Source organism: Anticarsia gemmatalis, chromosome 12 (assembly GCF_050436995.1).
Source record: "Anticarsia gemmatalis isolate Benzon Research Colony breed Stoneville strain chromosome 12, ilAntGemm2 primary, whole genome shotgun sequence".
Taxonomy (NCBI): Eukaryota; Metazoa; Arthropoda; class Insecta; order Lepidoptera; family Erebidae; genus Anticarsia; species Anticarsia gemmatalis.
Genome location: NC_134756.1, coordinates 3,360,290 through 3,377,966, shown reverse-complemented (window position 1 = coordinate 3,377,966; position 17,677 = coordinate 3,360,290). Strand labels below are relative to the sequence as shown.

The 17,677-nt window shown below is 35.3% G+C and overlaps 1 protein-coding gene across 1 annotated transcript; it reads right to left on the bottom strand.

Annotated features, from left to right (window-relative positions):
* Nucleotides 1-2,723: 2,723 nt before the first annotated feature.
* LOC142977375 (ionotropic receptor 75a-like) lies at nt 2,724-9,506 on the bottom strand. The gene is made up of 7 exons (XM_076121254.1): nt 9,346-9,506; nt 8,159-8,326; nt 7,368-7,585; nt 6,046-6,254; nt 4,732-4,882; nt 3,338-3,449; nt 2,724-2,940 (listed from the first exon to the last, which is right to left on the bottom strand). Exons 1-7 carry the CDS (start codon nt 9,504-9,506, stop codon nt 2,724-2,726), a joined length of 1,236 nt encoding a protein of 411 aa, XP_075977369.1.
* Between the last annotated feature and the right edge of the window lie 8,171 nt (nt 9,507-17,677).

Here is a 17,677-nt window from a genome sequence, read left to right as displayed (position 1 = left end):
ATTTTGCAGATCCTTATTAAATTTAAAAAAAATATTTCCTTTAGACTTGTCCTTGCGGTACTTTTCTTATAAAATTCTTTTTGTTTTTCAGACATTTCCTGGAACAAGACATTTAACGTCGACCTAGAATATTCCATCAGACTTTTTCAAAGTTCACCGACAGAATAAAAACATATAGTTCAGAAACTCTTTTTCCGATTGACTTTCTTAAAACAATATCCAAGTTGACTTACGATTAGGAATTCAATAAAAACGGTCTATTTGTAGAGCAAGACAATATCAACCGAATATTGGCAATCGGAATTTTCCACTGAAATCCAGATGATATGGAATAAATTTTATAAAATTAGGGCCTTATAGAATTATGATAATAATATAAACTTGTACTTGTTATTTCATTATGAGACCCAACAGAGATTTTTGGATCAAAAGGAATAGTAAAATTTAAAAGAAAGGGTTAGTCGAACTTGATTTTTTTATTTATAAGTCTCTATTTTTTTTGAAGGGATGGTTTAATTTATTATGTTAGTAAATAAATAATTATATAATAAAATCAGTGCGTGTCTACAGAAATTCAAAACTGTTTCGTCAAAAATTGCAGTTTTATGTAATACTTTAAGGTTTAAAAACAAAACATTAAATTTATTATTTAACTTTTTTGATATTTTACTTATATTATCAGCACTAAAAAAAAGAGTAACTAAACTTGCAAGTAGTAACACAAAAACGAAACATATTGAAAGCATAATTTATACAATAGACACAATTTTATCAACTAACTTTTTAATAAAGAACAAAAGTAATTTAGGAACTGAAATATTGTTCCAATGTCTGTGAAGTTCCCTCGTATTCCTTGTATTTAATTATATTTTATAAGTTCGTTTTATTAAAAAAGAAACCGATATTATGGAAACTGAATTCACGAGTATTCGGAGAAAATGGAACTTTTTACTATTATTTCAAGAAGTAAAAACTGTTACGAACAGCACTTTTACTTCTTCGGAAATTTCTTACAAATTATGAAGTAAAAAGAAATAATATTGAAACAAAAAAACGTAGCAATTTCAGACTACACGAATCAAGTTATGCATCAAGTTTTATATGCTATGATAGTACTAAATACTTATTTGAAAGTTTAAACAATGTTTTAGTTTTTTTTTTTTTGGAAAAACTTTGTGACCGTAGAATTATATTGAATCGTCGCTTGAAGGATGTCAAAAATGAAGTATTAAGCCTGATAACTAAGAAAACTAGGAATCAAATGCAAATAAATGCAAAATATAAACCTCAGGTAAACCAAGTTATACCTATAGGTACAGGCACGAAACACGCACGAGTCTGAAGCCGTGAGCCTACCTTTTCTCAACTTTTCTTTCAAAATTCTAAAGTCTAATGGCCAGAATCATAACAAAAGAACCCTTTTAACGCATCGTTAAAAACTCAGACTGGTTTTCAAGAAATATAGGGAACAAAATTTTCCCAAGAAAAATAACGAGGGGAGTATTTCCCAGATTTTTTCCCCAAATCTTCAAAATATTACGTTTTTACACGTGTGGTTTTTAAGAAATGGTGGGATGCTGTTGAAGGTGATATTATTTTTACATTGAACGATAATATATTATGTAGATCCACGTGCAGATGGAAAAATAATACCTGAAGCAATTTGACAAATTAAACGATTGAGTTTCGAGAATTCAAAATAATAACGTAACGAATTACTTATTTTTTTATTCTTTAATAGTTACTCAGTAATACGTGCTGAGATGAGTAGAACGAATTAAAATTCCTACGTAGTAAAGAAAAAAAAACATTAAAGTTTAAAAATTAATAAGACACTGATTTAAATAGCTGTAATTTATTTAACATCGTTTAGTATTGTGCCTACGTCTGTAAACAAAATGATTAGTAATGATAGTGTGTTAAAAATTTCCAAATTAATTATCTTTCACTAGCCACTAGCCTTCATTTTTACCGCCAGCTTTCCGCCGACAATTTCGGGAATGCCTTTTTCATTTCAAATATTTTTATTTTTTTAATACTGGGTTGAGACAAATTCGGACCACGTTTTTTGGATTAACATATTTTCTTATCAATTCACTGAGGACTTGAGTGTTTCGAAGAACTCAAGATAAGATTATGAACCAACGCTTTACTAGTATTTTAGTATTTTTATTGCTTTTAAGAAAATTTTAATTCTTAATAATTTACGGGTCCCGAGGGAGAGTTATATTTACTTCAATGGAAATATTTTTCGTTGTATTATGAATAAAAATTAACCCAGTAGGCGCTAGTGGGAGTGAAATAAATAAAAACTAAATTATAATAAAAACTATTTATATAGCCATAAAGCGTTCAACCTTATCTGGATATGTACAAAATATAATTGATTTGTTTTAAACAATGTAAGTTAATAGTACATCTTTTAAACAGATAGATCTTAAAGGTATAATATTACCTGTTAGAACTGAAATTATATGTGACTAAAATTGGAAGAAAAAGGAGATAAAAAAACAAATTAATCACAGTTATTTTTTATTTCATGCAAACATACCTATTTATATTGTTTAATACTTATTAAATTGCAAGACAACAAATCAAAGAATCACACGCAAACCCTTTTTTAACGCATACACATTACACCTGCACTCTGGGTGGAGTGCAAGGTTATGTGGGACTCTCCCGCCAGAAGGACGGCTATATCACACGCAAACTCTACAATACAATCAATTAACATAAGGCCAGACCCTAGTCCTCTGGTAATACACCCTCTCTATAACCAATATAACAACACTGAGCATATAAGTGCCAAATAAAACGAGTACCGGGGTAGATATCTGAAGGAATTGAGTTTGTACTAAATGTGGAGCGCCGCAAGACGGAACCTCCCATTCTGATTTCTTCAAGCGCCTGAATATACCGGTTTCTTTGGCCCGAAGTGCACTGCGAAGTATAATAAAATATGTATTATTTATTTACCACAAGGTTATTTTCGCCTGTAATTTGGTTAAGGGGTTGATTGATTGTTGCCAGCAATTGTTATCAAATCATATTCCAGTCTATTTTATCTGTTGAGTTAAAGAGAATTTTTATAAATTTCATTCAGAATATTCATTTGTAGGGAAATAGTTTCTACCCGGATTTATTATGGTTGCTACTTAGGTACTAGATAACGCCAAACAGATTGTTACACCTGTATGCTGATATTCGGCTATATTTCTCATTACTTTGTGGCTTCTTTTCTTTACAGTGTTGAAGAATCAAAAGTTCGAACGCTGAGACTAAGTGTGGTGATTAGGACATAAAATAAGTAATAAAAATATTCCTAAGGCACACTTACCCGATTTTAAATTGTTCCCTGTAAGGAAATTCCTTCGCAGTGAAGAAATACTTCTTGATGTTTGTAAATAAATCTACCGACGTTAACTCACATATTTCAGGACTGCTAAAGGCTAAAAACACAAAGAAACAACATTGCATATTTTATCCAAACTCACATTTAAAACCGTTTTCAAACTATTATGACAAGCAACATCATGTTCCTATTCATCAAATTATTTCGCACATTCAAAAAGTACAGTATTCAAATAAATAAAAGAAAAACCAATCAAAAGGAGCTTGATAATAAAAAGGAAATCTCTTAAAAATCAAATCAGAATCCCACAAAATTGTCATCGTGCAATAAATGTCCGTGGATTCACAACTTTATATGCAAAACAAAAACATGAAGCGGTTTTATTTTGTTTTTGCTTTTATTGTTATTACGTCACAAGTGTTTTTCTACCCCTCCCCCCTCCATTATGGGCATTCCAATTATCTTTATGTTGTTTGCCGTCATTCTACCACTACCTATATATTATAAAAAGAGTTCTCCAACTCGTCTGTCGGTCTGTTTTCAATACAGCTCAAAAATTATTGGGGTTATTTTCATGTGGTTTTCACTGGCAGAGTGATTTGTTTTAATTCATAGACATGATATATTTTTTAGGGCGGAGCTAGTATTAAATAGCTCTTAAATAATTAAATAATTTTCATGTGAATGAAATTGTTAATGAAGTCGAAAAGTATTATGAGTATTATGAGAGTAAAACATATCAACGTTGTCGATACTAAAATTATTTTTGTTTGTTTCCTAATTACATCAAAACAGAATAATATTGAAGAGATTGGTGGAGACATACTTTTCACGGCATGTTTTGCTGCAATCTGCGCGTAACGCCCCGGGTCACGTCTAGCAAAGCATAAGTATTGAGTGATTGCCAGAACCCGGAAGGAAAAAGTGTGTTATTCGTGTAGACTTAAGGATGCGGAAAATATCAATTTACTTTTGATGTATGACACGGTTAGTGTAAAGGGATCAAATATGTTTTTGTTTGCTCGTGTTGATGTTACTACTCGTTACTAAAAGGTATAAATAATTGTGTAGAATTAGAGTAATAGAGGGGTGGTCTGAGCATTCGCCTTCGAAGGAAGCTGTCGAAGGTTCTCTACCGAAATACATTAGACTCTAACCTTTTCCTGCTTCCAGGAGGAAACCTCGCTGGTAGGTTAGTGATAAAAAGCCAAAAGATGGAATAAATTAAAAAAATAAATAGGTTCTGGTCATTCAAAATATTATTATGTGTAACTCCTAATCTACAAAATCAATCCCATGTTTTTATTATCAGTTTGTAAAAGTTATCTGGTAATGTTAAAACGTTAGTAAGGGACAAATTAACTAATGCAGCTACTTACATCTCTTTATAAACGGAAAAAGGCTGGTATAGTCTGACAGAAGGGCCATTTTTCCCGCCTTCACTCCTTCTATTCCTTCGGCTATGGAAACAGATCGCAACTGTCGAAGCCTCTCAACTATTCTTGAGTAGTTTTGATTATTTGTCGGCACCTGTGAAAGATTACAAACATTATTAATTGAATAGGCATTCGAAATTTCAAATACTTACATCGTAAATAAAAAGTTGGAGAATTGAACCAACTATCAAGTTCCGATCGAAAAAAATTACATAAAAAATAGTTGTCATCACCCTTAGCGTATATAAAGAGAAAAGATTTTTGAAAACAATAATTTTGAATGTCAAGACTTAGTATGAAGACAATACGAAACAGTAGTGCAATTCTCTGCCACTGTCAACTATCGATAACCGGCTAGCTATCGAGAAATTATGTCTGAAATCTGAATCAGCCTCTAGCGGGCGCTGTAGGAACTATTTTTGCCGTACATTTAAATGTGAAACTCTCGTTACTCGATAATACCGACTGTACAAAATCACGCTACATGTTACAGAAAAATAGTTTCGTGAAGAGCTTCATCATTAAATGTTTGTAAACTGTGTCACATACTTGTGATTTCCTCTGAGTTACACTTACACAAGTCCGATATTTGTGCAAATACGTTCCAGTAAATTTACTAAGACCTTGTTTCATTAGCATGAACCGTTGTATGGAAATTTAAACATTTTCTTCCTCTACACGATCGTGGAAATTAGATAACGTTAAATTTGCATAAGCTTTTCGCTAAGTTCGTGACCATTTTACCTAGAAATTAACTCGGCATAAAATATTTATGGCAACGATTTGAATGTTAAGGTCGTCGGGCATTGCATTATTTTGTCTCTGACAGCAAAATTTTGTTCAGGGCTATATTACGTCATTATAAATCATCTATGAAATTTAAATTATCTAACTATCAAGGTTTAGATCCAGTCTGGTGATAAAAGAACACAACGTCTAAAAGTACAGTCTAAGAAATAGGTTGCCGTTTTACACTTTGGGTAGGGAACCCTAAAAAGACTATCAAGAACATCCCTTGGTTATTGCCATGTATGCACATTATATTCAAAGACTCAAAGTTAAAAGGCCCGTAGCGTGACACACGATATCTTAAAGTATTTTTGATCTGTATTCTAATTCGAGGATTGCTCTATAATATACATATGTTACTGGTAATTACAACCCCGTAGTAACGAACTTCAATAATAATTTATATACTTACCTCCTACATATTATTCATTTTGAAACTTAATCTAAAAGTAGTAGTCTTCAACTTACATTTTCAGATACTGTAAGCGTCATATAATTCACAATAACACGCTCCATACTGGTTGACGCTAAGTCCCGCAGTGTTATTTCCTGGTTCCTATCATTCACAAGGTGGGAGAGCAAGTTGGACGTGTAGAATGTATACACAATGTAAGTGAATAGAAAGAATATAAAGTAAGCGATTCTGCGAGACGGTAGTGTAGCGTCTATTGGTGGTACTGCAAACAAAAAAAAGATTTAGATCCAGTTCCAAAGCTTATGAATAAGTGTCACTTACTTATTAGCTAGATAAAGAAGTATCAAGTATATGAAAATAACTGTTAAAATCCCGTCTGATTAGCTATTTTATACTTATCTAGAAGCATTGATACCGACACTTAAGATAGATATCAAATCAGTTTCTTCTTTATACTTCAACTGCAGGGACCACTGTTTGGATATGGGGTGAAAATTGAATGACGATATGCAAAGTATCGCTCTGGATATTGTTACAATGTTAAATAATATACAATTAATACTTTTTATCATTATTATAAAACGTACTTTACTTATAATTAGTAATTGTCAAGTATTGTTACTGCAAACGAAAATACTAAGTATTTCAAAATTAAAATTCTTGGACCAAAACTAGTTTCCTTCCTTTCACTTAAAATCCATATTCTCTACAGGCACACTAACTTTGTATAAAGCTACATTAGCCCAAGCAAGTCTGCAAGTGTCTGGGAGAGCAATAAAGTGAGACCATTGCTTATCTTCTGAGTGCGCTCGTAAAATGTACAATGGCGACCACGGACAGAAAGTAAATCATATTTTAATGGATCTATGTATCTAATTTGTTTTGCTAATCTTGTATTTGTCTGGCATAAGACGAGTGCTTACAGAACGATGGAATTTGGTTAAAATTATGCAACAGATTGAGGAAATCTTGAAACATTTTCAGCTTTCTCTCGGTTTGGCTACATTTTTGTATGATCGGCAAATAATTTTTAGATAAACTGCGTTTTTTGCATGGAGTCATGCATGAATTTAGTAGGTATCGCTATATAAACAGTCTTTTGGTTTTTATAGTCGTCTAATAGACCTTATAAATCTTATCAAATCTTTTTGTCAAACTTAAGCTTAGGTTTAGCACGAAAAAGACGAAACATGATACTATTGTTTTCGATTAGCCACATTATCAAAAAATCTCATAATAATGAGGAATATTGCATGTAATAGTTACAGTTCTAGCTGTTATTTTTGTGCATTACTTATTATTTTGTATAACGTACACGATACAGCAGTCATTTTCTTAAAAAATTTACAACTATGAGTGAGTAACCCATACTTACTATGCTGACAATAAGCCCCAATAACCATAAGAATCTCATATGCATAGCTGCACTCCCACCCTCCAATCACCTTATACTCCCACCGCTTCAGCACATAGAACAATGCACTGACCACAAAAGCTATGAAATAGAGACAGTTCCAGACTGGGCGGGAGAAAGGCTTACTGTAGAACATGCGGTACAGAATATCGTCTTGAAGACGAAGGATGAAGCCGAATCTGAAATTAACATTGTTGAAAATATTTTGAAATAGGTTAGATTGATTTGAACATAATATGAATAACTTTTAAACTCTTTCGTTGCATGTATCGGCCTGCGGCCACGGCGAGTGCAACCTGCGCCGAAACGTTAGGCATTTTAAGGTAAAATGCGTGTTCGCGTTAATTCCCGTATTCTGTTATACATTAAATATGAATAGGTTGAATTGAATCAGTAAGAATTATGTTGGCATATTAATACCGGCTAAGACACAGCCTTATTATTTCAATTTATGCACCCTTGACTCGTCAAACTCTGGGTACTAAAGTGCATAATTGACAAAGGGTCTGCCATTTTTTTTTTAGTGTATAAAGATAGTTTTGCTTGTCAATAGCGTGATAAGTGAATCTCATATTCCTTATATTTATTTTAAAAAATGCCTCGAGTTTTTTACGTGATATTTATGAGTCAGGGACAAAATCATAAATTTATAAAAGGCTATCGTGACATGATGGAATTCTGAAGGAACACTCAAATCGTCTAATTCAATTTTATTCTGTGCAATTTGTGGAAATATTTCTCGACAATCTTACCTCCAATTATAAGCAGCATGTACTGGACAAAAGTGTTTCAAATGTTCAACTCCAAAGTTCATAGGCCTGAGGTATATGTCAATGGATTTATTATTGAAATACGCTATCCTTCCTATCTCTCCTATAGCTGACGAATTCATTCCACTATCTTCGTAGATGTAGGTGACGCTGAAATAAATATATTAGTACCTATTGAGGGCTGCAAAATAGGAAAATATTACGTTCTGTCTGTATAGAACGGCTTTACTTTGTAATGTGATGTTGCAATGGGAGATAACCTGTTATTGTGTTATTAACAAACAAAATTGTTTATATACATAGTGTACATGTATTATACGCTTTTAATAATCATTAAACCTTCTTCTACCAACTATTGGACACAGGCCTCCTTCTGTCGTTTCTAATAAGCACATATTTGTACACAGTTATTTAAAAAAAACAGGATGTATCAAATTGCGGCACTAATAAAAAAATAGTTTTTGAACCAGATTAAAGCTCTCAATCTCTCTCTCTCTTCCGTGTTATGAATCCCATATGGTAGTGGGGTCAGCCTTCCTGGTCTTTCTCCTCCACTTCGCTCTATCCTGGACATCGTCTTAAGATTAAAGCTCTCAATGTGTTTCAAGAAAGTTAAAAACGCGAATCAAAGTATTGACGTGTTCTCATTTTTCAAGATTCAATAAAGGATCGAGTGAAGTGGAGTCGTTTTTCAACATGATTGTTTCTTTAAATTAACTGCCTGTTGCTACGTTGCGAACAACGTGCGATTCTTGTAGCCAAATTTTTCCATGTCGATATTCATTGGAAATTTTAAGACATTGAACAGACCTTGCATAATTGGTTTCCAGGTAACATTACTTCTTCTTATAACCCTTTGTTATTTTAAACGTGTAGTAAAATACTCCTAGGTATTTTGACAAATTACGCTTCAATTCTCATTTAAACTTTCCAAGTAAAGGCAGCACAAACATAAAATTAGACCGTAGTTTCAAAGATCGTTATGAACAATTTGTGAGTAAATATTTTTGATGTAATTTAGAATTGAAATTGTTTAAGACCGCTTCTCTACTGACATGTATTCCATACACCAAAAAACAGTGATTATAGGACCCCTAGAGAGACAATCCTATCGTAAGAAAAACGCTTAAATATACCGCTAGTATTAAATAAAATAAAAAAGAACTTACTTGAACTTATACATATCCCTCAGAACTTGAAGAATCTTGCACCCAGATACAGTCTGCCTCCATACCGGGTCAAATCTGTTCACTTTTCCACAATACTTGCTTAGATCATCACAATCGTAAAGTGATGCTACTCTAAACGTTGCGTTGATTGGCTCCCACATTATTACCTCAGAATTGAGAGATTCCTTGCAGTTATTTACAGTTCAAGATGTATTGTTCTTTATGGATGGAAGTTAATCTGTATTGCAATTTCCTGCAGTCGGTACTATTGAGTAACGAGATTTTGATATTTAATTACTTAAAGTAAAATAGTTCTTGCAGAAGACGCTAGGGACGCTGATCATTTCTTCGCACTAAATTGACAATGGCTGGCCGGCTGTCAATAGTCGTTAAACGAAGGATATCGCCTCTCAGTTATCAATTAATTTTTCTCTTCTTTAGGTAAATTTGTGTCACAGTTGTTTAAAAGAGCTCCAATTTTTGAACTGAAAAAGAAAGCTTGATAAAGAGTTTAAAGTTTCTCAAACAATTGATGTATTTGTATCTGTTGTTACAATATCATACACAAGATACAAGATACGTAAACAAAAGCAACGATACAATATTTCATATTGCTTGAGAAATTGTTGCGATGAAGTTTGAAATTGAGTTCAAACTGTTCAGAGATATGCTGTAAGCGAGAAATTTAAAATTTGTTGTGAGAATGTATGGTTTGTAATGTATTCTTTTGTTTTGCTAAGTTTGATATTGCTGTTTTGAGTCTTAAATTTTGAACTAGCCTCGAGTTCTAGTTTTTATTATATTTACTTAGCCTCGATTGCTTCTTATCTTATAAATGCGAAAGTTTGGATGTTTAATACACTGATAGAGTAACAAAAATTTAAACATAACAAACGTTAAAACAACTCAACGGAATTTGATGAAATTTGATACACAGATAGTTTATAGGAGACGTTTTCCCGCAGATAAAATAGCGAGAAGAAGCAAAAGCTACTGTATTTTTAATGTAATTGTAATCATTATAATAACGACACGAACCTAAATTTCATATTTTTCAAACATTATCACAAAACTTCAGTGATGCCTCGAATTAAGGTATCGTAGATCTCTGTCAATGGAAAAATCGGTCTTGAACCATTTATCATCAATACCGATATCTATTAATATATCTTTGCCTATTTTTACGATGAAACCCGACCAAAGACAAATTTTCCTTCGGTAAATTGAACCTGAATGAATGGCGTAGAACCTAATATGTCAAAGATTAGTTCCAAAACATAAAATAAATGGTGCAGAAAGTTTCCCAAGTTGTGCCCAGAATATGAAAATAGATCTGCTGAGAATCGGTAGATTTGTAGGTATAATATAAATACTACATTATAGGTGGGCAATGATAATAAATGAATAAATAAATGATGATATTGCAATAGAATATGTCTGAATATAGTCTATATATCACTAGTAATTTATAACTAAAATTGTAAACGTTGAATTTTATATCCTGTATGCAGAGCTAATTCAAATAATAGTCAGATTTTTTGCAAACTAGCCACAAGCTTTCCGATAAGCTTTTTATTTTAAAAATAAAAAAGTAGAGCAAAATGTAGGTACGCTTAAATTCGATTTTTAAATAGCAAGATTTGTAGACTTTTTTCATTTAACGATATTTATTTTTCTCACTTAATTTGATAAATTAACGCTTTTCCTGATTAAATGACGTAAGCTATGTGTCGACTATGTATGAGTATTTTGATATCAAATCTTTGTGAGTACAAATTATACGGCTATTTATATCTGTGGTTTAACGTAAAAACAAAAATAAATAAAAAGAGTTATAATTACATTGTTGACAAAAAAAATACTTTTCAGAAATACAATTCTACCCGCGAAATGGTAATTAATTTTCCAGGTCAGATGATTCAACATTAAACAAAGGCCTAGCAAATATAATAATACGAGTACGGACGTTGACCGCTTCGCATGATGCTCATAAAACCAGTTGAATATTTATTAATTTTTGTTTGTAGAGCAAATCTTGAAAAAGACCTCGAGGGATTTATTTCACCCATATTTGGCTTGGTCGTGTTCCTGGATGACCAGACGTAGTATACTTATTGAAACGGCTGGAAATCCAAAGGAGCCTTTGGATTTCCAGCAGTAAAGAAATTGCAATTGTAAACTTTCACGTGAGATATTACTACCTAATATTACACTGGAATTAAAACAAACATGTATTTTAATTTTCTTGACGTTTCAGCATGCAATTTACAGCAGTCCGCTTGCTAGCACATCGTATGTTACCTGCGCCAAAACATAAATGAGTCCTAGGTTAATTGCAAGCACTTACCCGAAATGTGTGATTATCAGTTTTACATAAAGTGTCTAAAATAATTATGATAAATAAAACGACCGCTCCTCTTGAATCAAGTAGCGTAACTAAACCATAGCAGGTACTGTTTAAACAAACGTTATTAATGAGGTATAAATATTATCGAAAAGGCTGTTGCTTTACAAAGTTTAAGGGTTTAATAAAAACAACAATTTATATAATGGTACAGTTGTTTACATTTTTGGCTATCTATTTTCTCAAGAAGGGTGATTTCCCATCAATATCGACCAACTATAGAAAAAAATTGTATGAAAATCTGATCAGCGCCTCTAGCGGGCGCGGTAGGAACTACTTTTCAATAAATATTAAATTTAAAAGGCTTGATACTCGATAGTAAATTAGTCGAAAGTAAATTGCGCTACAGCTTTTGAAACCTGGTTTATTGTGAACTGAAACTTTACTCACAAAGAGAAAATGCTAATTTTCTTCATTCAGTTCCTTATAGTGTTCGAACACTCAATAAGCTCCCAGGACTGTAGTTAAGTATTTTCAAGCAACTTACTAACTAGACTTTTTCTGCGACATTTTTTAATCGAAATCGTGAATGTAATCATCCTAATAACACGGGTTTGTGATATTTATACTGGTGCATTCTTTCCATGGTTTTTGTTTTAGTTCAAACTAAAGTATCCATATTAAAATCATCAAGTAGCAGTCGTACAAACAGATAGAAGAACTTTTTACATTAAATCCTATCGAAAGGATATCCTTATCGGATATTCCCTAACAAAGACCATTTACAAATCTATTTAGCTGAAGAAAATTACAAACTTCCATCTGGGTGCTATTTAAAAGTGTACCAAATACGGTATTATTTTCAGAGGGTAATGGAATGCAAATATCCTGATGCTTTTGCTTTCACGACAGGTGAGTGAAAATGTTTTCATATCATTAAAGTTGATTCGCAGATGTTTTGTTCACGCTAGATACCGCAAACGAGAGTCATAAAATATACTGTAAATAATAAAATTAAGCTATAAATGCACCACCGAGCGCTGTAGCGCGATACTCTACCACTGTTGACTATTGACTACCGGCTAGCTACCTATAAATTTGGTTGAAATATTGTTTAATGCCTCTAGCGGGCGCACTAAGAACTCTTTTTACAGTACATTTTAAATGTAAAACTACTCGATACTACCCGCCCGACTGTAATAAATCGCAGGTCTCCTCTCGTAAGAAGAAGTAGGCAAGGCCTTAATAGGGAGCTTACAAAAACTATCGTGCATGCAAAGTAGCATAATGGAATTTTTCTGCTTGAAACCAAAAGCAAATGTTTCTACTACACATTACTGAGAACAGTATAATATTATACTATAAGTTTCAAACTATTTATAACCAATTTCAACACTTCTGAATAATTATAGGTAAGCTTCTCAAAAGGAAATTAAATTGACAGATATAGTAAAGTGTAGTGCCATATCTAGTCTATTTAATATCTGTGGTGGTTATTGTTTCCTAAACAATTAGCGTTGCGTGTGCGAGCTAAGAATCACATTGAGTTTTAATAGTTTCGAACATCAGGGCTGTGTATTAACAAAATGCAATGTGACTATGCTACTCGTTTCTAACCTTTGTAGGAAATAGTATTCCAATCTCGACCATGGCTACTGAGTAGTCACAGATTTTTTTTATAATGCAAAAATTGATCAGCGCCCCTAGCGGAAATTTAGAGAACTATTTTTGTTAATAATTTTTAAATATCAAATACAAAGGCGGTAGAGGTGTATAAATTGAGAAGTGACTGAGGCAAGTATTTACAAGTTAACCCAACTCTATTATGAAATTCCACACCGAATTCCTTAACTATTGTGCCCCAAATTCGTCCGCAAAACTCGGCACTATAATAAAAGTGACCCAACATCTTCAAGTGTGCCTTCATAAAATCTGGACGTACTAACAGGAGTGTGAACTCATTGTCCACCATTCGTTATATCTGACCTTTCTCCAAAAGTGGTGAATATACAAGATTTGTATATTACTGTTTTATTTTTATCTACACGTGTAGGTTGTGTCAGCCATTGAAGTTTGAGCTTATGAAATGCATGTGGGAGTAACTGGAATATGAAATTTTCGCATTTATTGAAGCCGAGTATAAATAAGTGGACTTAACCCCGGTTTCAGAGATAATACGTTAGTTTATCTAGTCAATAGCGTTAAAACTCATATAAAAAACGCAATTGAATAGATAAACTACCGCTAAATGTACTCAAAAACCGGGCATTAATGGATTGTGGACGCGAATTTGTTTGTAATTTCCGACAACTAGTAGAGAGCCTTGGAATGCACGGTTTACTTGAAGCATAATTGTTACTTAGGTTTATGTCCAAAATGGCCATAGCAAACAGAAAATCGTCTGTAGCATAAGTCTGCGGGTGACGTTCTAAATGCTTAATTTAGGGTCCGCCAGTTGAACCCTGCCTACAAGGCTCTCCACTACGTTGTCTGACTATAGTATGACAGGTTGCAAGCTAATTAATGTTTTTAAACTCTCGCGACTAGTACACATAATATTATAATGCAACGGGTCTTATACGCGATTGAAAATTTAAAGGTTTGGATACCTTATTTGCTGCCCGACGTTTCGATCGCATTACAACGACCGTGGACAGACCAAAAGAACAATAGCTGAAAGGGTCAAGGAACATATCGCAGCTGTCAAGAACCGGCAAGTCAACAAATCCGCGATAGCTGAGCACTTGTTGGAAGCAGGAACCAATCACTGGATCGAGCTACATCAACCCCGGGTCCTCTCCACAGATCGTCACTATTACTCCAGGATAGTACGAGAAGCGGTTGAAATCAAAAAACATCCCAATTTCAACCGTGAAGAGGGATACCGTTTATCATCTACGTGGAATCCTGTCATCAGCAAGTGCAGCCGTCGCCGGCATGACGTAACGCGCCAGTGTAAAGACGTCGTTAGTGTTGTGTGTCGAAGTACCGACAATTCCGAACAATCTACATTAAGTGAAAACCAAGTGAGGGTAGGCGTCGAAACTCGCGCCGCAAGAAGACGACGCTTAGCAGCCACATCAGTCAGCTCGTGACCACGGTCGTTGTAATGCGATCGAAACGTCGGGCAGCAAATAAGGTATCCAAACCTTTAAATTTTCAATCGCGTATAAGACCCGTTGCATTATAATATTATGTGTACTAGTCGCGAGAGTTTAAAAACATTAATTGCAAACCGCTACGGGCCGGAGTTTGTAACAAAAATCAAACATCTTGAATTCCTTCGAGTAAAACGTGTGCGTTTGGAAACATCGCTCAGGTTTCTAGTAAAGTGTCGTGACGCGGACTTAGTACCCTCGGGAGTGCGTATCAAGCCGCGTAAGGACATTCCACACTCGGATGGAATTCTACAAAATGCAAGTGTTCGTCTCTTAAGACAATTAATACGGAATTGTCGGTACAATGTAAATAGTGTGGTGAGTGAACTTTATGACCTACATACGGAGTGCAGTGCGGTATTATCAGTAAGTGACTTTGACCTTTGTGATCGTGTAACATACAACCAGGCATCTCGTATTTACGATTTGTGCATTGCCCGTCACGATGCAAAGTTTGACAGATTATATAACCGTCGCGGGAAGGTAAACGGTACAACCCGAACACCGGCCACGTCTCAGCGTGATACGGTAATTAATTTGTCACGTTCGCCGATTGATAATGCCACACACAGTGTACTGAGCAAGGGGTTAAATTTCGCAGTAACTCCGAACCGGATTCCGTATGAAAATGTCATAAGTGGTGTTGAGGAAGTAATAACGCGTAACAAGGTGCCGTCTAACGATGCGGATACACTTAGACAGGATGTTGCCGTTATTCTACGAAAATCCAAGCCGCCGAAATCGAACGTTACTATGGAAGAGCGTCAAGCACTATCGAAACTGCGGGCTAATCGTGATATCTTAGTGCTTAAGGCTGATAAAGGAAACGCCACCGTAGTAATGGACTCAGAAGACTATGACAGAAGAATACGGAATCTGTTGAGTGACACTTCGGTTTACAAACCAGTGTCGTATAACCCTACTGCCAGAGTGACGAAACGTATACGTTCACTGATCAAGGACCATGAAGACCTTTTCGCGGAGGATGTGTTTCAACGTCTCGCAAGACCCAAGTGCGTTCAGCCGCCTAAGTTATACGGTTTGCCTAAAGTACATAAGGAGAGTGTACCGCTGCGCCCTATAGTGAGTCAAATCGATTCTCCCACCTATGATTTGGCGAAACACATCGCGTCAGTGCTGCAACCGTTAACAGGTAAGACTGCATCCTTCGTGAAGGACTCTCGTCACTTTGTCGATATCATCAAGACCATGAGAGTGGAACCGGATGAGGTTATGGTGAGTTTTGATGTGGAGTCACTGTTCACCAACGTTCCCATACAGGACTGTCTTGATGTCGTCGAGATGAAGTTGAGGGAAAACGGTCTGTCTAGTGAGTACGTCGTTTTACTGAAGAACTGTTTAGAAGGTAACTACTTTCTCTATCGTGGACAATACTACCTCCAGATCGACGGAGTGGCCATGGGTAGCCCAGTGGCACCGGTTATGGCCAACATCTGGATGGAACATTTTGAGCAATCCATAGATATGCAGGCATCAAATGTGAAGCTATGGAAAAGATATGTCGACGATGTGTATTGTATCATGAGAGGAGATAAACAGGACGTAGAACGGCTGTTGAACACCCTGAACTCCATTCATACTAACATCAACTTCACATATGAAATGGAGACAGACAGATCGTTGGCCTTTCTCGATGTCGAAGTAAAGGTGAGAACAGATGGTACCTTGGGCCACACTGTTTACCGAAAACCGACACACACCGATAGGTATCTCCACGCGAATTCGCATCATCATCCGCGACACCTGCAATCCGTGGTGGCTTCGCTGACAACTAGAGCATACGACCTTTGTGACCCTGAACACCTAGACGGTGAACTCTCACACGTTCAGGAGGTACTTAAGCGAAACGGATACAGGAGAACCGAACGACGTCTGAAGAGGCAAGAATGTCAGACTGGTGTTAGCAGAGTACCAGCTTTTATGCCCTACATAAAAGGAGTAACGGATAAAGTTGGAACAGTACTGAAGAAATACTCCATAAAGACTGTATATAGTCCGTTCTCCAAAGTAGCTAACCATTTGCGCACACCAAAGGATGTAATTCCTCTTCAGACACCTGGCGTTTACAAGGTGGATTGTAGCTGCGGTAGTTCATACATCGGACAGACCAAAAGAACAATAGCTGAAAGGGTCAAGGAACATATCGCAGCTGTCAAGAACCGGCAAGTCAACAAATCCGCGATAGCTGAGCACTTGTTGGAAGCAGGAACCAATCACTGGATCGAGCTACATCAACCCCGGGTCCTCTCCACAGATCGTCACTATTACTCCAGGATAGTACGAGAAGCGGTTGAAATCAAAAAACATCCCAATTTCAACCGTGAAGAGGGATACCGTTTATCATCTACGTGGAATCCTGTCATCAGCAAGTGCAGCCGTCGCCGGCATGACGTAACGCGCCAGTGTAAAGACGTCGTTAGTGTTGTGTGTCGAAGTACCGACAATTCCGAACAATCTACATTAAGTGAAAACCAAGTGAGGGTAGGCGTCGAAACTCGCGCCGCAAGAAGACGACGCTTAGCAGCCACATCAGTCAGCTCGTGACCACGGTCGTTGTAATGCGATCGAAACGTCGGGCAGCAAATAAGGTATCCAAACCTTTAAATTTTCAATCGCGTATAAGACCCGTTGCATTATAATATTAGGTTGCAAGCTCTTTGCATGACCTAATTATACAGGATGTTAGGCAGACCGTTGTCTTTACGAAACAGGTATCTGGTTTGGACTGTTGCCAACACGTTCGTATCAGGCACTATTTATTTAGAATCACAGCTTTGGCGATGTTAAATATGTTGAAGTTGAGATTTGT